The 21383-nt window shown below is 55.7% G+C and overlaps 1 protein-coding gene across 2 annotated transcripts in view; it reads right to left on the reverse strand.

Moving 5' to 3' along the window:
• The window catches only part of sif (guanine nucleotide exchange factor still life), a 43145-nt gene that overhangs the window by 20986 nt on the left and 776 nt on the right, over positions 1-21383 (reverse strand). Inside the window, exons 2-8 of one of the 2 annotated variants that reach the window (XM_037225144.1) lie at positions 19101-19371; positions 10685-10836; positions 8643-8910; positions 3516-3659; positions 3148-3330; positions 1070-1327; positions 1-148 (exon numbers count right to left, since the gene is read on the reverse strand). The exon at positions 1-148 is cut by the window's left edge and continues 23 nt beyond it. In XM_037225144.1, the coding sequence (XP_037081039.1) occupies positions 1-148; positions 1070-1327; positions 3148-3330; positions 3516-3659; positions 8643-8910; positions 10685-10836; positions 19101-19163 (1216 nt within the window). In that variant the 5' untranslated portion in view covers positions 19164-19371. Of the gene's footprint in view, positions 149-1069; positions 1328-3147; positions 3331-3515; positions 3660-8642; positions 8911-10684; positions 10837-12859; positions 13285-19100; positions 19372-21383 lie in introns of those variants that run through there. The other variant, XM_037225143.1, reaches the window with a different exon arrangement.

The raw sequence follows: 21383 nt of genomic DNA on the forward strand, positions 1-21383 counted from the left end.
GATGTGGCACAAAGTAGTTGGTATTTTCCATGTCGCGTCGTTTTTTCACCCTCACAAACTGCTCCATCGGGTTCAAGTTCTTCTTCAGAGAGGCTGAGATCAGGAAATCTTCAACCGTCATATTGTCCCGCAGATGAATAGTAACGAACTGAAATAGCAAACACAACTGCATTACCTTTGGAGTCAGATGTAAAGTGTGCTCACAAAGTACATGTAGGGCATACACCACCTGTAGTGTGGTCTCGCACAAGCTGTACTCCGCATGCTAACTTCCCTATTGTCGCTGCTTGCTTTAACAATAAGCAATAACTTTTACCAAACAGCGGCACAGTGCGGTCAACTGTCATGGATCACGTCATAGCTGCACGATGGACTGATGCCAAGCATTCTTCTGATCTGGTACGGTACCCCCCCCCCCCCGCCCCCCCCCCCCCCCCCCCTCCGCTCCTGACCCGACACCAGGACGGCGCACCTCCCCGCCCCTGACCCGACACCAGAGCAGAGCACCTTTCCGCTCCTGACCCGACACCAGAGCAGCGCACCTTTCCGCTCCTGATCCCACACCCGGACAGCGCACCTCCCTGCTCCTGACGCCACACTAGGACGGCGCACCTCCCCGCTCCTGATCCCACGCCTGGACAGCGCACCTCCCTGCTCCTGACCCCATACCTGGACAGCGCACCTCTCCGCTCCTGACCCCAAGCCTGGTGCACGTCCCCGTTCATGACCCGACACCAGAGCAGCGTACCTCTCCGCTCCTGATCCCACACCTCCCCGTTCCTGACCCCACACCAGAGCAGCGTACCTCTCCGCTCCTGAACCCACACCTGGGCAGCGCACCTCCCTGCTGCCGACCCCACACCAGAGCAACGTACCTCCCTGCTCCTAACCCCACAACTGGACGGTGCACCTCTCCTCTCCTGGCCTCCCACACCAGGACAGCGCACCTCCCCGCTCCTGATCCGTCACCTGCACAGCGGAACTCCCCGCTTCTGAACTGCCTGCACAGCCAGGATGAGTGCCCGCCCTGGCCCGTACACGCGTGCACAGCCCCTGGCCCCCTACTGACCTGATTGTCGGGCACCCGGACACGGTACGTGCGCTGTGGCTCCTCGGTGCCGTCCTGGTTGAAGGTGCGGCTGCCGCCCCCGCTGCCGCTGCGCGACAGCATCGGCGCGCGCCGCTTGGTGGCGCCGCGGCCGGCCAGCAGGTTGTTCAGCAGGCTCGGGCTGCGCGCGCAGATGTAGGCGTGGAACGACGACACGTTGAAGACGCCGAGCCGATTCAGCGTCATTTTGGTGGTGCGAGAGACGTGAGTCAGCAGACCCTGGCGACGAAGAGAAGGACATGCAGTGGTGACAGGTCCTGGCGCCGCAGGCATAGCAGCTTTTCTCGCTTGTGTGTGTGTGTGTTGGGGGAATGCGGAGGGCATCTTGGTGAGTGCTTTTATGCAGCGCCAGCGATGGCAGCGGCCGTGTTGGCCGTGAGTGGTCGTATCACACCGGAATACAATTTCTAGCTGCCGACACATGAGTTTGCGACATCGTCCTCCCGGCGCGACTTGCACGTAATGGTTCCCCCATCACACGATGTTCGACGAAAATGACACTGTTCGGTACCGCAGTGCCTATGTCTCCCACGGCGGTAATACAGCGCCCTGTACCCCGTACCTCAAATCCTGCGCCGTACTAGAATCTTCCACTACAGACCATCAGCTAGCAGTGCTGAGGGAAGGGCGGGGGAGGGGCGGGTCTGACGGGATCTGTCCAGTCGGTCCGCTGACATTCACATATTCGCGTGGCTCAGCCGCACAGCGCGAGCCCCCCCCCCCCCCCCCCTCTCCAGATATTCGCTTCACGGCCCCGGTCGGCTGCAACATGCAGCATCACAGCTGCGGCGTGTCGCCTCGCAGCACCGCAATATGCTACAAGCTGCGCCGTTCATTAGGTCAATAGTTCACTTGGCCGGCTATTGCCCGCCGGGGCGCCCGGCCATCCATTCGGCTGGCGCGGCGCCAGGTCAGCACGGCGCCCACTCGGACGACTCCAGCCGGGCCCAGTGACACGGAATAGCGCGACCCAGCGACACGGACCAGCGCGACCCAGCGACACGGACCAGCGCGACCCAGAGGCACGGACCAGCGAGACTCAGCGACACGGACTAACGCGACCCAGCGGCACGGACCAGCGCGACTTAGCGACGCGGACCAGCGCGGCCCAGCGGCACGGACCGACGCGACCCAGCGACACGGACCAGCGGGACCCAGCGACACGGACCAGCGCGACCCAGCGACACGGACCAGCGCGACTTAGTGACGGTGACCAGCGCGACCCAGCGTAACGGACCAGCGCGACCCAGCGACACGGAGCGGCGCGACCCAGCGACACGGACCAGCGCGACCCAGCGACACGGACCAGTGGGACCCACCGACACGGACCAGCGCGACCCAGCGACACGGACCAACGCGACCCAGCGGCACGGACCAGCGCGACCCAACGTCAACAGTAACGACGACCGCTTGCGTCCGCTGAAAGATGCGAGATCGGCGTGTGGACCGGGATAGCACCTGGGGAAAGGCGTTCGACTCTGACGGGTGGGATATGGGCTTTAAGATGATGTCAATAAGGTCGGTTTCGCAAATGGGTGAGTCTATGGATTACTGCAACGCCGCTTATTAGAAAGATGCAAATAGTATGCTAGCGCAGCATGTGTCGGCACAGGAACGAAATGGGAGCGTGATAGACTGTTCAGCCACGGTATGCGCGGTAATATTCTAACTGCTACAAAGTACACTGCATCAGGACTCTAATCGAACACTTAATCTAACTAAATTATAACGCTTCCTTTGACGTGGCAAATTGCAGTTTAAAAGCCCGCAGCACCTCGTTGTGACGAGGCCATCCCGCTGGGCAGGACGGTTCCTTATTTGCAGCGCTTAGTCGTCGCTGTAAGTCACGCGTTATGAAGTTACGATCCATCACATGGCGTAGACATACGTCCCTCTCCGAGCCGAGACAGTCGCTGCCCGCCTGGAACGGCCGCGCCGCGCCGAGACGACGTGTCCCATTACGCGGCACGAGCGGCCAGGGCGGGCGGCGCATCACCATCGGGTCGTCGCCGCCTGCCGGGAGTCAGACCCAGACCCACCTTGGGGTTGGGCAGCTCGCCGCCCTGCAGCGAGGCCATGTAGCAGCGCAGTCGGAACTGCTCGCAGTGCAGCCGTTCCAAGCTGTCGTCGTAGCTGGCCAGCTGCGAGGTGATCTCCTGCTTGTTCTCCTGCTCCGAGACCACGCTCAGCTGCAGGTCTGCCATGTGCTTCAGCTTCGAGTCCTGCGAGCGCACGCGCACGAGGTGAGGCTGCGCAACGTCTCCCCAGGACAACAAATAACGCCACTTTCCACACCGCCGATCCGGTACTCAGCGGCCACCGAGAGTCTCCTCCCGTTGTTTGTGCAATGCCAGCGCGTCGAGCTGTGAGTGACATGAGTGCCGTGAGTGCCACGACGAGTGCTCACCGACTCGATGGACCGTTCCAGCCGGAAGATGTCCTCCTGAAGCAAGTGCAGGGTGCCTGTCTTGCCGCGGTGCCGCGCGAACGCCGCCGCGCACGCGCTGTGGATGCTGTTGATCCAGTTTTCCAGCTCGACTTGACACGGCGCCTGCGGGTATCAATTCCGAGTTCACGGGTCATCAGCTCGCCGTCCGCCGCTGGCCGACAGCCTGCCAGACAGCCCTGACGTTGTGACGGGGAGTCGTCTGGAGCCGGCCGGCGACGCACGCGACGGACCGTCGTCTGGAGCCGGCCGGCGACGCACGCGACGGACCGTCGCCTGGGGTCGGCGGCCGGTCCGCGCAGAGCCTCATCTTCCGCCGCGGCGGCCGAAGCTCGCTCCGACTGCGGTGGGCGAGAGCGGAGAGGAGCTTCGACCGGCAGACGGGCCGCCACTGCCTTGGCACCGGCCTCGGTGACGGTCGCCGACCAAGCCTCCCCCCCCCCCCCATCTTGCCCCTCCCCCGGGCGTTTGATGACCGGGGAGGGACGTGACGACCGAGACCGAGAGCCGCCGGGGGAGGAGGCAGCGCGGGTGAAAGGCGAGGCCGCCGAGATTACGGACGGCGACGGCAGGCGACTGGGGCAGGGATAACGTATGAGCTGCTAAATCCTTGTGGGTACGGAAACAAGGATTAATGACGAAGCCCAGCCACAGGGGAGAAGCGATGCAGAAATGATACAATGTGCAATAGACGGGTGTGAATGCTCTAGGCCCACTGAAGGCTTACCGGCGGGTTTCATCATCGTTAAGGAAATGGCAGTCATGCTTTGTGACGTCATCCGCGTTGGCGTGAAGCTGAGAGATCAGCTGAGCCTGTCACCGGTCTCTCTTCCCGAACAATCAGCAGGACCACCACTCAAATTGTACATAAGTTGGATAAAACGTTGCACCAGCACACTCGCGCACCACCATGACGAAGCGGGACTCTGGGTCGAGCCCCACAGCTTGGCTCGGGCCCCGCCCGGAGGCGGTCTCGGCTTCGGGCGCGCGCGCTGAGGCCACCCGGCGCCATTAGCATGCGCGGCAAGCGGGCCGTGACATCAGACGCTGATTAAATGACCGGGCAGTGTTCCAGTTTCTGTCCTGCCGCCGACTCGCCCCGCACCGCTGCCCGCGGCGGAGGGCGAGCTAAGAGCGGCAGGGGAGAGAGAGAGAGAGCCGCGGAGAGGGAGAGAGCGGTGCAGAAGGCAGGGGTCCCGTCGGAGTGGGCTCTCAATGCGGCGCCTTCGGGCCCGGATTCGGATAAATATAGCGCTTGAGTGAATGGCTAGCCGACGCTTTTTCCAAGGGTAGTCAATATCACCGACGTGGCAAATACAAAGGAGCCGGGGGGTTTGCTTTTGAATACGAGAAGGAATAAAGATGAGGAGAAAAGGTCAGGTCGAGGAATTCATTTCAAGACAGCAGTCCACCGAAGGCAACTTTTCATCAACTTCGCTGACGATTTCAAACGTGTATCTGCTTTGCACGCAGTAGAGCTGCGGGATTTAGGCTCCTCAGCATTCAGCAGACCGTTTGACAATGCTCCACTGAAGCAGCTAGTCGGCATTTCATAGCGGAAAATGTTGTAAAGCATTCATAGCTGTTCCTAATTGGCACGGCATTCTTTTGGCGACATTCAGCGGTATTGATAGTTCAAACACATGGAGAAGCCCGCCAACTCACATGTGTTTTGTTGCGTGCAGACGTAAGTCTCAACAGGTAAGCGGTGTGGGAGGGACCGGAGCGAATGGATGTGAGAGGATCGGACCAGTGTTCACACACGCATGAAAACTTAACTGTGCACGAGACACTGCACTTCCATTTCTGAGAAATGCCACACAAAACCAAACACCCTTACGCAAAAATATGTCCGCTTGTTGCATAGCGATGGCGAACGGATGCCTTAAGAGCGGCTCCTCGGCAGCGCATCGGTGGTCTCGGCCTTCGTGCCGCAGGGCTGGGTCCCAGGGCACGCGAGGCACAACTTCAGGATCAAAGTTTTGATGACTTCGTGGCCCGGGCCGACGCAAAGGGCGTAAAATCAACGCAGCCAACGCGGGCGGGTCTCAAGTCAACTTCGCTTGAACGGTATCAGCATCAGCAGCGACCAGCGACAACGGTGGCATCAGCATCAGCAGCGACCAGCGGCAACGGCAGCATCAGCATCAGCAGCAACCAGCGACAACGGCAGCATCAGCATCAGCAGCAACCGGCGACAACAGCGGTATCAGCATCAGCACCGACCAGCAACAACGATGGCATCAGCATCAGCAGCGACCAGCATTAATAGTGGTTGCCGAGGAAGCAAACAAGATGCGAGTTTGCAAGCGTAGGTTCATGATTCAACACTAAACTTGAATGGCGTATTGGAGTCAGCCTACATGCCTGTTGTGTTGCTGGTTAGGAAAGGAATATTACAAGTACACGCAATCTATCAATACCAGATAGCATAACTGCACCGGATTTTCGCCGCTTGCGTGAGGCGCTGAAGTGCTCAGAGTGCGTACCGTTTCATGAACTCTGAATGTGTGCACCCAACGAAAAATGACTGCTTGTTGGCATATTGTCTCTTTTAAGACTGAAACAGTGTGCACACTCCAACCGAGCCTTTTGCACATTTGTCAATGCAAAATGTGTTTTACCTCGGTTGTGATCCCCGTTTTGATCAAGCCTCAACTCCCGCACGAACGGACATCTGAGAATAAACTACTCTGGCATATACGAATTAGATGCGAATAATAGATGCGATGCGAAATAGATGCGAATTATTATGGAAAAGACAGCATGCTTTTCTTCAAACCACGTCCATGATTAAAAAACGCGTTTTTCAGAACGCGACTTTTCAGGGACAGCCTTTCACACAGCGTACAGATGTCTCTGCAAGTAAAAGCCCTTCATAAAATCAAAAATATTGCTACGCCACAACAAAACTGCGGGTGCCACCCGACATTGTTTGGGTCCGAGTCTAACTGAGCAGGTACGAAAATTCGATAATTTTCACAAAGAGCTCCATGAACTCCATTATTGGCGGCTTTGACACAGACAACAGCAGTCATATATTCACGTAAAGTTGTATGCACAGAAATCTGACATCATTGTACGCACCGCAGCGCGGTGTGTTCAGTCTACCTCCGTACCTTTGACACCCATATCACATGTGCATGGCTAAAGCCACATTCTTAACGCGGTTTGAATTTTTGCGAACTTCATACTCCTTCATTGTTGTCAAAATACGCAACTCAATGCTTGCTTACTGCTGTTTTCAGAATGATTGAGGCGAGGTATTAGTGTCACCGACGGAACGATTGTTCGGACTGCTGTGTTCGTCTGGTGTATCAGTACGTACACAATGTGGCACAAAGCCCTGCTCAGTCAGCTTAATCTCAGAAAGCTAAACTCGTAATCAGAAGACGCTGGTTCGAATCCCAGCAGGCCTCAGGAGAAAAATCGGGCTATGACGCGTAATGCCTGAAACCCGAGCGCGATCTAGTTCTCCCTGCACCGCCTGAAGACGGCCGCGTAATAAACTGACTACATTGTTGTATACATACTAAAACGCCGGACGAGGGCGATGATCCCATCGGTTCTTCAACGGCCAGTGATCGTGATCATTCATACAGCACACAACCAAGTAATTGGAGTGCATTGCACGGAGCGTTCCCAATGTTTTAGCCCCCGGACAACATATGCCATCGAGTCTAAAGATATAACTGCCTTTACCGCTTTCAACTACCACCAACGACACAGCGATATTCACGTCATTCGATGTTGTTTGAGCGGTCAAGATTAAGAACGCGTGTTATAGTCATCACCTCTACTTTGAAGCATTCACTGCGGCAATCCCAGTGACCCTACATGCGATTTTGCCGGGGTTTCGCGACACCGCGATAATTAAATAGCCGCTGATTTGGATCAGTTGCCATGCCTGGATTTTATTGGATTTTTCGAGCGGCTCTAATTCATTTTGCCACATATCCTCCGAAACGCTTTTCACAATGGTAGGATCCACTGGTCTACGACAAAAATGAGCGCTTTTCATGTACCTCCGTACCATATCCAGCCGTCCAGTTTAGCACCCAGTAAGACAGCTGCCGCACACAAAACTAACGACGTTAACGGTCTGGAAATTTAATCATCGAAATCCAGACCTGCTTTGAGAAGCACGAATTTCCCGGCAAATCACCATGACGAGCTCCTGTATCGAGTTGGTAACAGAGTCAGATTCATATTCAGATCTCTAATCGCACCGCAGCGTACTTTTTATTGGCCGGAAAATTCCCATGCAAATGTAACGTGACTTTCTGATCGTGTCTGGTCCCACTCCTGTTACCGATTAACGGAGCCGTAGCTGTAGCGTGTAATGTCATATCATTTAAAAAGCCTCCCTTGATTTTCGCGAGATACTGATCTTCTAACCACGACGAGCACATAAGCTCAACTGCCAAGACCTATTACATGACAAATAGCAGGTAGCAGGTTTGACGAGGACCCGCGAAGCAGTTACCTCCCACCAACCTTGAATCTTGTTTCCTTGTCACCCAAAAAGTGACACATGAGTGCAAAAATGAGGAAACAAAAAAAACCGGGAAGTTGTCCTCAATTTTATAAACAAAAATCGCAGCAGACTTCCATTTGTTACGCTCTTTATGACGAAAAAGGTCGATTTTGTATCTGAAAACTTAAAGATTGCCTCCAAGAAAGATGGCGGCGGGGGGGGGGGAGCACCGCCGCCACGTCTTGTCATCCTAAAAGTGTAGGGGAAAAGGGTCCCTTCCTGCCACTCCCTGCTCCAGAGCCTTTGGAAAATGGTGACATTGCAAAACAAACATCGGGTCATCCGCTCCCGTTAACACATCCTTGACGTGATCGAGGTGCGGGTCAATACAGCCAGTTTGAGGTCAGTCCAGAGCGGAGTACAGCCTCAGTTGTAAAGACATACTCTGCCTACAGCCCTCGCAATGTGTTCCGAACACTCAGTGACGGCTGGCAATAACTGGCTCACCACTCCGCTTACGGCCCCAACTCAGCCGTGTTGGCGCGGGGTCAACAGCACGGCGGCCAGGCCCGGCGGACGCGCCGCGCCTGCCAGGCCCGGCAGTGACCCACCTGGAAGAGGTAGGCGTCTCCGAAGGCCGTGCTCAGGCAGAAGATGTACTCCCGCTTGGGGTGCTCCGGGATGGACTGCATGATGGCGCCGTCCACGATGATTAGGTGCTTGGGCGCCTGCTCGATACTGCGTCCCTCCCGCGACTCGCACGGGTAGAAGAGCAGCGTGGTGCCCTTGAGGCACACCCAGTAGCCCTTCCAGCCACGCTTGCGCGCCAGCTCCACCTGGTGCTTCTTGCGCAGCAACCATTTCTTCACCGAGAGGAAACTGCCGGAGGCGAGGGGGCGCTCAGGCCGGAGACGGGAGCATCGGTATGGTGAGCGTAACTCACGTCATTGACCCAGACAAGGGAGTCGTTGTTTTTCAATGCGTGTGGTGGCTTAACTCAATGATGTTATATTGCAGCTTGCACTGCAACCAGAGGCTATTCAGTGATGTAGCGCGAGCTTGAGCCTGAGCGGTTAGCCATTAATTTCTCAGCAGTTCTTAGCACCCAACATTCATGTACGCGAGGTGACCTTACCCCAAACTTGAGTGTCCCAAGAGCCTACGCTTGAGGCATGGGAGCGAACTACTCAGACATTGGTCTCATGCATCTTTCAGGTGAGGAAAATGGGCTGGCCGTGACAACAGAGAGACGTGCCTGTTTCCATCGACAGGCTGGATAGCATGTGATAAGAGCACAGTTTATCATAGTGGTAAAACAACTGCTCACTGTACCAGCACGCACAGGAGTGGTAATCTGAGCAATGACTGCAGCTTGACTAGAGGTGACGCAGTTTGCAACGGGCTATTCTTAACGGGTCCTATCGGTTCTAACCGGCAGGCAAAGTCAGCCTGGTAGCTGTGTCTGTCCGGTCCGTATAGTATTCACGAGCAATAGTATATTACGTGACTGAATTATATATTTATGGAGGAAACCAGCCGACCCGTGTGCATTGCGAGGCTGACAAGGCTAGGATCTAGAGTCAGTTACCACTTGCATGGCTATCAGGGCTGGAGTGTGTGAAGTCTACGGCTTTTAACTTAGAATTAACTGAGTACATCACACCATGTCAAACGGAATTGACCCACGACGAGCGTTGTCGTCCAATCACTAGATTTGACGTAGGTGTTGTATCAAAGTTAAATTAAAGGTCTCTGAAACTAATTTCACTTCATTCAACGGGGGAGCGAATAACGTCTGAAGCGAGCGATTCGTCTCAACTGTTTTCTCACAGTTTCACAGCTGAAGCTATCTCATAGTTCGTCTCTCCGTTCTGCGGAAACTGACACCAGAGACGGCAACAATTTTACAGCGACGTTGGTGGCGAGCTATCGCTTCTTCATGGTCCGCTTGGTCATTGGGGGCCGTTAATCTCAGCATCGACAGAGGGGCCTGCCGTTCCGCGGGGCCTGTTGGCCCCCAGGCCATCCGTCTCCGGAAAATAAAGCCTCCTCTCTCTGCTTCCTATCCCCGATCACAGTAAATAAACAGAGGTCTAGCGTCCCGCTGGGTGGCCTAGCAAGATGTCGGGCAGCTAACCGATGTCTGGTGGCGTGCCAGCTTTACAAACAACGCATAACTGTCACTCAGCCTTATGTAAACGGAACGTTATTGGTGCATTGAGCGGACAGACAATCGGTGATTGCGCAAAGCGGGAGACCAGCCAAAATATCAGCTGGAAGACGCAATGAGGCCGGTCACAGCTTCCCGGACCTACCCCAGCTCGACAGATGTGCCCGTACCGAGCCCAGTTCGTCAGACGTGCCCGGACCCAGTCCAGCTTTCCGGATGTGCCCGGACCCAACCCAGCTCGCAAGATGTGATTGGACCCAGCCCAGCTCACCAGATGTGCCCGGACCCAACCCAGCTCGCAAGATGTGCTTGGACCCAGCCCAGCTCGCCAGATGTACCCGGACCAAGCCCAGCTCGCCAGATGTGCCTCGACCCAGCCCAGCTCGCCAGATGTACCCGGACCAAGCCCAGCTCGCCAGATGTGCCCGGACCCAGCCCAGGTCGCCAGATGTGCGGACGACGGCGGTGACAGAGCAGACTCACCCGGCCTTCCGCACAGCGCCGGTGCAGTTGAAGGAGGCTGCGGAGCTGCCCGACCTGGTGACCCGGTACGGAGAGGCGTGCAGTGAGGCCTCGCCCTCCTCCTCCTCGTCACTGACGGCCGTCGTCAGCGACATCCGGTCGTCGTCCGACATCTGGCGGAGGAGACGTGCCCGGTCATGCTACGGTCGTTCGATCGTCAAGCATGCCCTGCGGCCTGCGGTGACGAGAAGGGACCGCAGGAACCGTACCCGATGTACGATGGTGCTGTACCTGATGTACAGGTGGTGCAGGTGACCAGAGCTGTTGTGTGCTTGTGGCAGGCAATGGGTGGGTAATCAGCAGACCATGGTCAAACACAGTTCATATCGTTCTATCCGAAATCAATTAAACAAACACGCCGCCGTAGTACCAGATATTTGATGGGAAGAGAAAAACGAACGAGAAAAGGAGGAAACAGCGGCACGGCTAACGAAGCTCCGCTGCAAAACATTGTTAGCTCAAACTCGACAGATTCAGAACGCAAAAAGCTGCCGTGAGCAAACAAAACAGTGGCAACGGCTATGGAAGCGAACATTAAAGTGCATCACCGGAATGTCCCTTTTAAAAACCATTGCTGCACCCACGTGATGGCAGCGCGCGCAGCATAACGTACACAACGCATGAATTTTGAAGAACTTTTTTATCGTAAAAAGAAATTTTAGTTTCATCCATTTTGTGAACGAATACCGCGTAAACGCACATATCGGTAATGACCTGTATTGGCGGCGTACGCTGAATTTCACTCTTTGCCGGTCACGTTATAAGGCTTCATTTTCATTATTACATAAACATTGGGGCTGTCGAAGTCTCTTTTAGGCACACGGAAGCGTTTCAAATGCCCGGTAGTGGTAAACGTCTCACAACAGTCTGTCCCCAAGCACCAGTCCATTAACTGTTGGTTCCCCAGCTTGACGGGAGAAGAATATAAAATAATTGTCACGATGACGAAGACCGGCTCGTCCTCTCGCTGGAGCAGACTCCACTCGCGCACAGCACCCCATCGACCGGGTCGCTCCTTTCAGCGGCGGCGCAGCGGCGCCAATCAAAGGCCGCGCGCGTCCGGCGGCGGCGAGCCACACCGGAAGCGGGCCGCATCCGGCCTGGCCGCCGGCCCGCGTGGCGTCGCTCCGCGCCCCTCGGCGCGCGGGCCCGCGTCGCGCCGGCGCCGACGAACCTAATGCCCGACCTCGGGGACGTCGCCGACGCCGAGAAGATAGCCGGCGCCGTTTATCAGCGCGCCAGCCGGGTCTGACACTGAGCCGCTGCCGCCTCCGGCATCCTTTTGGACCGAAGACGACCGATCATACGAGCGTGACGGCCTGACCCGCAGGTCGTCACGCGGCGGCTGTGGCTAATTGAAACCTGATCTGCCTGCGGGGTAATCAGTTTAGTGGGCTCGTCGGCCGCGCTCCACGTGTAATTAATCCGCCCTTTACGACTTAATCACGAGCGGTGGCATGAGCGAACGGCACCACCAAATGAGAGGTGTTAAAACTGATATCTCACACTTCACCGGATTTAACTGCTCATCAGCAAGCGTGTAGCTCAGACAATGGGCCCAAGTACTCGTTAACACAACATACCGTCGAAAATAACTTCAAATACGCAATTTCAGTCACGAAGCTACAATTCATGATGCTACGTAGATGACACACAGTGCGCTCTCTGTGTGCTGCCAGATACCGACAGCAAAACCGCACTGCTATTCGACCAATCGACCTGGCTGCTTGCAGCAAGATAGCATCGTCGGAAATACCCCCCAGAAACACGATCTGACCAATCACAGTAAGACTGCGTCTCCAGAAACAGACTGAGCATTGTGATGCGTAGTTGTTCTCCTCACGCGCCTGAACACTGTGCCCCATCTTACCAGCAACGAGCCTGGGGGCTTGCGTAAAGTAACGATCCGGCTCACCTGCAGAATATTGATGATCTGCACGAGATTACGCCTTATCTGACCTGGATAGTTCTGGCTTCCTGCACGGCATGCCTCGTCGCATATACGGAATTGCAAGGTCTGCACGAGACAACGTTTCGTCTCATGCATCGTCTCACCTGCCGGAATTTCGAGAGTCTGTGCGGGATAATGCCCCACCTCAGGCTTCACAGCCTGCACAGGATAATGTCTCGACTCACCTGCAGAATTTTGACGAACCTCCTCGTGGACCTCTCATGGGCGGACTCCAGCTGCTTCCGCTGCCGCCGTTCCTTATATATCATATACTTCTCTCCCATGGTTCCGCCCCGCTCAGCCACGACGGTCCTCGACACTAGACCCCAGTCCCAGCTTCAGGCACTAGCACCATCACCAGCGGCTCGTCTCGTACCTCACCAGTGTGTCAGCTTCGCGGGATGCCAGCACCAGTCGAGGTATCGCGGCTGACACAGACAGTGGACACCGACACAGGAATCGCGAGATTCACAGCCAAGGCCACCTCGGAGGCACCCACCAGGACCGTTCGCGCCCTCACCGCGGCAGGGTAGCACTTCTACGCGGGCGGCGATGCCGCTCCGGTTCAGGACACCGCGCTGAGCACGCCGAGGATGGACCCTCCACGGCGCCGACACTGCTGCGGTGTCGGCCGAGATAGCCGGTGCGGCGATAACGGGCGGCTGCGACACCGTTCAGAAGTGACAGTGAGCTGCTGCCGCACCGGCCAGAGACGGCACGAGCCGGCGACAGTGGCGGAGCGGCGACGCTGACAAGCGGCAGCCAGGGTGCTGCGACGGCGGGATCGCGGCGACACCGGCCGGCGACAGTGCGGGCGCAGCAACACTGGGCGGCGACAGTGCGGGCGCGGCGACAGCCGGCGCTGGCGCCGATCGACTCCGGGCCGGCCTCGGCGGCGGCAGGCGCGCATGCGCAGTGGATGCTGTCGGAATCGATGGCGGCGCCGACGGGACGCACCGCAGCCAGAGATGCAACAACCGGACTGGCCGCCGCCCGATCGATGTCACATTTGGGTCAGCGCGACCGGACCCGGCCAGGTGGTCTGACTGGTGACCTGACCCCCGTCCCCAGCGTCCGCCACGCACACCGGCGTCTCAACGCAGGACGGGGGGTGGATGTGGACGGGCGCGAGACAGGGGCGTGTTCCGGGCAAGCCGGAACGGCGAAAAAACAGCGTGCGAATAGAGCTTTGATTCATGTTTCTTGGAAAGATGTAAATGAATAATCCTTGACATGTTCATGTAAATCATTGGTCGCGTATTCATCAAACACACTATCATTTCAGCCATTCTTATTCCAAGCTCCATTTTATGGAAAATATGGCCAATTATTGCGCAATAAATCCACTCCAGTGTCAACCTCTACTCCATTTCATATCATCCAACACAAATTAAAGTCACAAAGCAGTCATTATGAGACGCCTTCGTCGTCCAGGGAGGACTCAAAGGCCAACACCCCTCGGTCCACAATGGCTGCAATAGTACGGCGCGTCAAGAGGCGGGGGGTCCCCGCCACTCCGCTGGCTCGGAGCTCGGGAGCTCGGGGGTCCGCGCCGCTCCACCGGCTCCCAGCACGGGAGCTCGGGAGTCCCCGCCGCTCCGCCGGCTCGGAGCTCGGGAGCTCGGGGGTCCGCGCCGCTCCGTCGGCTCGGAGCTCGGGAGCTCGGGGGTCCCCGCCGCTCCGCCGGCTCGGAGCTCGGGAGCTCGGGGGTCCCCGCCGCTCCGCCGGCTCCGAGCTCGGGAGCTCATGGGTTCCAGCCGTTCCGCCGGCCCGGGCTCGGGAGCTCGGGGGTCCCCGTCGCTCCGCCGGCTCCGAGCTCGGGAGCTCAGGGGGTCCCGCCGTTCCGCCGGCTTCGGGCTCGGGAGCTCGGGGTCCCCGTCGCTCCGCCGGCCGCTCCGAGCTCGTGAGCTCGGGGGTCCCCATCGCTCCGCCGGCTCCGAGCTCGGGAGCTCGGGGGTCCCCATCGCTCCGCCGGCTCCGAGCTCGGGAGCTCGGGGGTCCCCCGCTCCGCCGGCTCCGAGCTCGGGAGCTCGAGGGTCCCCATCGCTCCGCCGGCTCCGAGCTCGGGAGCTCGGGGGTCCCCATCGCTCCCGCGGCTCCGAGCTCGGGAGCTCGGGGGTCCCCATCGCTCCGCCGGCTCCGAGCTCGGGAGCTCGGGGGTCCCCATCGCTCCGCCGGCTCCGAGCTCGGGAGCTCGGGGGTCCCCATCGCTCCGCCGGCTCCGAGCTCGGGAGCTCGGGGGTCCCCGCCGCTCCGCCGGCTCCGAGCTCGGGAGCTCGGGGGTCCCCGCCGCTCCGCCGGCTCCGAGCTCGGGAGCTCGGGGGTCCCCGTCGCTCCGCCGGCGGGCCGCCATCCTGACATCAGCGTCTCCTAGCTCGCCAGTGCCGTGACCGTGACGAGGACGTAACTGGCCGAGCGGCCGAGACCGACCCCGCCTCGGCGGCCGGCCGGCGCCACACCGCCATCGATTCCCAAACCCAATCAATCCGCCCGAATAGACCCGTGTCGGGTGGAATGGCTGATGAGCCCTTGGTGCGGCCGCTTGCCCGGTCAGCCTGACCTGGAAGGCCTAAGACAGGCGGCCGGGTTCGGGACACGTCCTCAGCGAGGCGTCGCTTCCTGAGGTGGAGGCAGATGCTACCAGGGCGATTGAATCAATGATAGGTCATAATGATGGGTCATTAATTAGGCCACCCCGCACTTTCTTTAATTAGGTGTCAGTTACTGACGGTGCTGAAATATAACGAAAACAGATTTAGAGCGCCTTGGCGCGTTTAAATCAAGCGCGATCTCGCAGCTTTATCACGACATAGAAAGTGTAGGAAGTGTCAATTCTAATATATTGAATTGAGGTCAACTATTGTATTGGTCTCTCGAAATAGCCATAATGGATGTAGGGCAAAACACGCTTGTTAGAGACGGAGACTTCTGGTACACCTGCACATGTTGTGGCGTGTGGCAAAACCTGTCACCCACCAGATAACGGACATCGCGGCGTGAGACAATCATTTATGAATGAATGACGTAAAGCTAAAGCGACCAAACCTGAATGGCTAAATGTTCACCAGAGCCAAATGGGAGCACAACATTCGGACTTAGTCTGCTGGGCACCCGCTGCACAAATTAGAATCCAGACATTTCTTCAGAATGCATGCAGCCGATACGAATTGGACCACAGAGGCGTTCAGATCTGGCTACGGATGACAATGACAGACGTGCAGTACCTCACGCAAGGCGTATCATTTGCTAACACAGTCCATGCGGCCGCCCCGCGCGGCCTTTCGATATACATCTATATATATATATATATATATATATATATATATATATATATATATATATATATATATTTACTTATTTATATACATATACATATATATATAGACATATATATATATATATATATATATATATATATATATATATATATACAAGCCCTTGAGGTTCATTTTACATTTTGGCTACCCCAGCTTCAAACCGTCTAACCTGAAATATGATTTCAATTTCTACCATTCCGGTCACAGACCATTGATCTTGTTTGATCTCAGCTCTGCACGGCGCCGGAATGCAAAAATAGGCTCGCTGCGACGTTCTAGAGTTCCGTGTTTACTATTTTTCATCAAACCAGTGATTCTGAAGGAGTGACGTGCTTGTATGGTGAGCATCCCCACAATTGATGACCTTCGCCGAGGTCATTCAAGGTGATATCTCATAAAATATTGATATTGGCGCCAATCAGCATCCAAAATCGCTGGCACGTGCTAAGAGACTGCGATATGTCAATGACGATAGCAGTGTTAGTGTTATTCTAGGTCAGGACCATGCCAGATGAAATCTGGTAAGTCCGATCAAAGTATTGTTTAGATGTTTGACGGCATGGACGTATTGCCATTGCAAATAAAGGCTTTAAGCACAAGGTAGTCCAGAGGTAAACCTGTGAAGGTCACAAAATTACCTTAGATTAAAGAGTGAGTTCTCACTCAACAGACCTTCAATATATCAGCACGCAAAACCTTAAAAAATGATATGTTAAATAATTTACACGCGTAGAGATACGGGACGCAATGAATAATTTGTAACATGAGCGCTGTTAGGCATGTTGAACATTTCAAAAATGTGCTTAAACGATTGTGTGACGTGTCGTTTCGGCTGCCCTTTTCAATGGCACACACGCACCCAGATTCCTCCCAGTGCCTTCAAAGTTTGGCGCCCTTCTGACCGGTTAAGGCGCCTCTGCTACAGGACGCCAAGAGGAACGTCACAAAACCGTCACAGGGCAGTGTTCCCAAACCGGATGGATGGAAAAGCTCAAGCGCAAGCTCAGGAAAAAAGACGTCTTAAGGACAGACAGTAAGCGTCCAAGACCACGCTCAGCCCCCCCCCCCCCCCCCCTCCCTACACAAAGCAGTGTTCCATGCCCAGACGGAGACATTCCAAGCCTAAATAAAGGGCGCTCGAGGCTTCATGAAGAGTACAGTTTATAGCTCTGGTAGAAGGCTGCCCAGTTTTCTGGCAGAGGGGTGCCAGAGGCCGACATACGGGAGTGCCTTGAAAGCTTCAGGTAGCCTTTTCTCCGAGCCCAAGTGCAGTTGCTCCACAAGCCCTGCTAGAGGAGCCTTTAAATTCAGGCATTGGGGTACCGTTAGACTCATGAAAAGGCGCAGCTTCTGGCGATCCCCTACAAACTAAGAGGGGTGCTAGAAGTCCGCAGCCAGGTGGTAGACGGGCGCGTGAAAGACCGCGCAGGCAGCCAGATCAAACCAGGCTGGAGGCTCTTCGTATCGATATAAATGGAAGCCCCCATGACCAAGTAGAAGGGCCAAGTATTGGGCGCTTTAACGTGGAAGATGATAATAAGGCAAATATGGGGTAAGAGTCGACAGCAGCGGAACAAGTCACCTGCTAAACTCGGAGAGCAGCAACCTCTTTGTCTGGGTAGATGGCAGCCCACAAACATTACAGGCAAACAGCCAGTAAAGGATATCCTGAGTTAACTTAGAGGAGCGCCCAAGCCTGCTCAAACGGGGTGCTCAAAGGCTAGTTGCATGATGTCCTAGCATTTAACGATTGCATTAGATAATTTTGCTGGCTCCAATAATCCATATAAAGATAAATTCACCGATAACTGAACAGAAGAGTACATCAGAGTAGATCAGAAACTTGGGAAGAGTGGGAGATTAAGCGGGTATGCAAAGAAGACGGATTCACTCCTCCCATGTAGAGAAGAACTCCAAACGTGGGTATCAGGCGGCCCATACTCAGACGCAGGGGTGCATCTCCGCCTTTAACCTTTAAAATGTCAGGTCCGCAGTGGCCTGCAAAAGGGGAACCTCTCTAACGTAAGTGACGAGAGCCTCTCAGGGGGTGGGTGTCTGAGGTGGGTGGTTGGTTATTTAAGGCACAGGGCTGGGCATCATGATGCGAGGGTGGGAACTCGGATGGACTGCTTCAGACCGGGGAATGAGCGTATCATCCAAGCAAAGGCTCGATTATCCGCAATGGCCATTTTAAAATCAGTAAGACAACTACACATTATGGTAACTTGGCTAACAGCTTAAACACTAGAGCTTTAAACTGGCGCAATGACTGTAAATTAAAAGTCTGAGCCTGAGCAGAATATGTATCATCATTTAAACTGAAATGAAATAAGAAGAGATCATGTCGATTATTATGAGAACATCTTCCACATTCCTGATCGAAACGGAGTTTCGCAGCGTACAATCACTCGCAAGCGGCTAAACACTTGCAGATTGGCGAAAGATGAGTGCGAATCTGTTCGCATTTAATTCGTCTTGTTCTCTGCTGAGATAGGCGTACTTCGGTCACTCCATCGGCACGCATGCATCAGTGTATCTACGGATCAGGTACTAATCTGTGGATTCACTTTCAGGCGACTGTTTTGGGATGAAGAGCCTCCCTTCTACCGCTCTGCCACTGCGCTCTCACTTAGACCCCTATGTGGTTGCAGCTGCTTGCCGTGGTGCCCGTGCTGGAGTGCACGCTCTGCGCACTGGGCCGCCCTCTCACCGAGCCTCAGCGGGGCTCCCAGCACGCGCCGGGTCGCCCTCTCACCGAGCCTCAGCGGGGCTCCCAGCACGCGCCGGGCCGCCCTCCCGCCGAACCTCAACGGGGCTTCCAGCCCGCGCCGGGCCGCCCTCTCACCGAGCCTCAGCGGGGCTCCCAGCACGCGCCGGGCCGCCCTCCCGCCGAGCCTCAGCGGGGCTTCCAGTCCGCGCCGGGTCGCCCTCTCACCGAGCCTCAGCGGGGCTCCCAGCACGCGCCGGGCCGCCCTCCCGCCGAACCTCAACGGGGCTTCCAGCCCGCGCCGGGCCGCCCTCTCACCGAGCCTCAGCGGGGCTCCCAGCACGCGCCGGGCCGCCCTCCCGCCGAACCTCAGCGGGGCTTCCAGCCCGCGCCGCCACTCACCTCCGATGACGTCAGGTAGCAAAGCTTCGAGTCGGCGCTCTCGAAGGAGGCCTGGTGCGGCATCCGCTGGTGTGGCGCATGGTCCGGGCCGCGCTGGTGGTCCAAGCCGCGCGGATGGTCCAGGCCCCGCTGGTGGTCCAGGCCCCGCGGGTGGTCCAGGCCTCGCGGGTGGTCCAGGCCCCGCTGGGCCTGATGGTCCGACACGTAACCTCGCTCCCGGTCGCTCACGTAGCCCGAGCGCACGCTGTCTTGGCGACTGAGCGAGGCGTGCCTGCGGAACGGACGGGAAACGTAGGTTCCAGATTACGTCGCGAGGTGGCAGCCTCATCCGCAGTCGCGTCGACGATGCAGGGCTCCGCTTTTACGGAAGAGCGAGCGCCAGGGGGCGTGGAGGGTTGTTGTTTTGAAACCATGGTCCCTTCTAACATGAGGAGAAATGATGTGATAAAGGCAATAGCATGCGTTAATGTACGTATTTCAGTTATGTTCACCACGCTCATCATCGACTCCAGGTACGTCCTAAATACTGCCCACTCCCTCAGTAATGCAGACGTTCCTGCGATTGCGCCCATGCGTAAGCTTTCAGAGCATATCTAAAGTCCATCCCTAAAATGGCAGCGTTCCTGAGATATATGAAGAGTGCTTATGGGGCTCAAAGTCAACACGCCTCAACATTCCGCATCACTGGTACGGGCTCGTGTTGACGTTACTTCAGCTATTTCAGCTTGGTGGCTGCACGGCTGGGTTTCAAACACTGAACAGAAAGACGAAAGACCAAAGCCAATGTCTAAATTATGTTGCCTTCCGTTGTGGCGACAGATTACGCGCAGACAGACATGATGGAAATAGCCACAAGTAACAACAGTAAAACTGTTTTTACCGGACCCGACATCTCACATCCAGCCAACATGCAAGCGAACACTCAACAAGCTCAAAGATGTTCGATTCCATACAATGGCTTAAGGGCTTAGTTCACACCCGCCGTAAGTGGTTAACTTACTAGACTTACTTACTATGGGTTAACTTATTATGGGTTAACTTATGATGGGTTAACTTACGATGGGATAACTATCTATAATGTGAACACTTCAAGTGACGGGAAGTCTTAAAACCTCAGGCATATTTTTATTACGGTTCAAGTATTGACTAAATGCGTGAAGATTGCAATATCATAATACGAGCACTTCGAATATTGTTCTGCCACATCAGCTCAGAGAAGCCAGGCGCCATGCCGCTGTTGGCTGCCAGCAGCTGGCACGCCAGGCCCTGTTCCTGCATATTTCACGCTATTTCTCGATTCAGTGATCCGATGACACTTTTCAACTTCCGTTTTAGATCGTCGTCCAAATTGACTTTCCAGTATCTTCCGGATGCCTGCCGCTTGATCGTGCCCTAACATGTCATCAACAGGGTGTACGTGCGGACAGCATCAAAGTGATCATGGAGGGAACGTTCTTTTCCGTCGGCCTCTTCCGTTCTTTTGACGTAAGACAGGGTGGCAGGTCATGCCAGGAGATCCACTCTCCGTCCGGGAACTTGGCACGCAAGGACAGAAGCGGGCGTTTATGCATTAGCGAGTGTTCTTGCGCATGTCTGACGCTATTCCTCTGCATCTATGACACCTCTGTTTGGTCAAAAATAAGGTGACGTATTCAGCGACGGTTTACAGCGAACCAAGTCATTGTTTTCCAAGGAAAAATGAAAACCTTCGCGTTTCCATCATCTTACTTTCCTTGCAGGATCTCAACATCCATCCGCAGAAAGCCAACATATCGCGGCTGATCATGTCACCTGTGCGCGTGGAGTACGCCGCATCGTCCACCACAACTTCGCCGCATGCAGTGACAGTCACCACTTTGCGGTGTAGCTTGCGCGCTCTTGTTTTCGTGTTTGTAATGGAGAGCCCGCCGCACTGAGTGCGCCTTGGCAACTTTCATATTCGATGATAGTCTTTCTTCTGCATTGCTCTTTTCACATTGGCCTTCAATTTTTTTGTCTGTTGGACAACTGTGCCAGAAAACTACTACTTGGAAAATTGCTACACGGAAACTAGCTTGGAACACTACTGCTTGGAAACTAACTTGACAAACTACTACTTGAAACTAACTTGTGCTTAGCAGACCGCATGAGGGTTTCCTGATATACGCTGTTGATGATGTGCGATTTTTACCCCGCTTTTACTCATTTTCGTCCACGTGTTGCTCACCAGTGAGCACTTTTCCAAGGTTTCTAAGTTTTTCGTGTTAATCACCGAAGTTACCCGCCAGTATTGTCCTCGTCAAG

The sequence above is a fragment of the Pollicipes pollicipes genome, unplaced genomic scaffold (genome assembly GCF_011947565.3).
Source record: "Pollicipes pollicipes isolate AB1234 unplaced genomic scaffold, Ppol_2.1 Scaffold_4881;HRSCAF=5763_pilon_pilon_pilon, whole genome shotgun sequence".
Classification (NCBI taxonomy): Eukaryota; Metazoa; Arthropoda; class Thecostraca; order Pollicipedomorpha; family Pollicipedidae; genus Pollicipes; species Pollicipes pollicipes.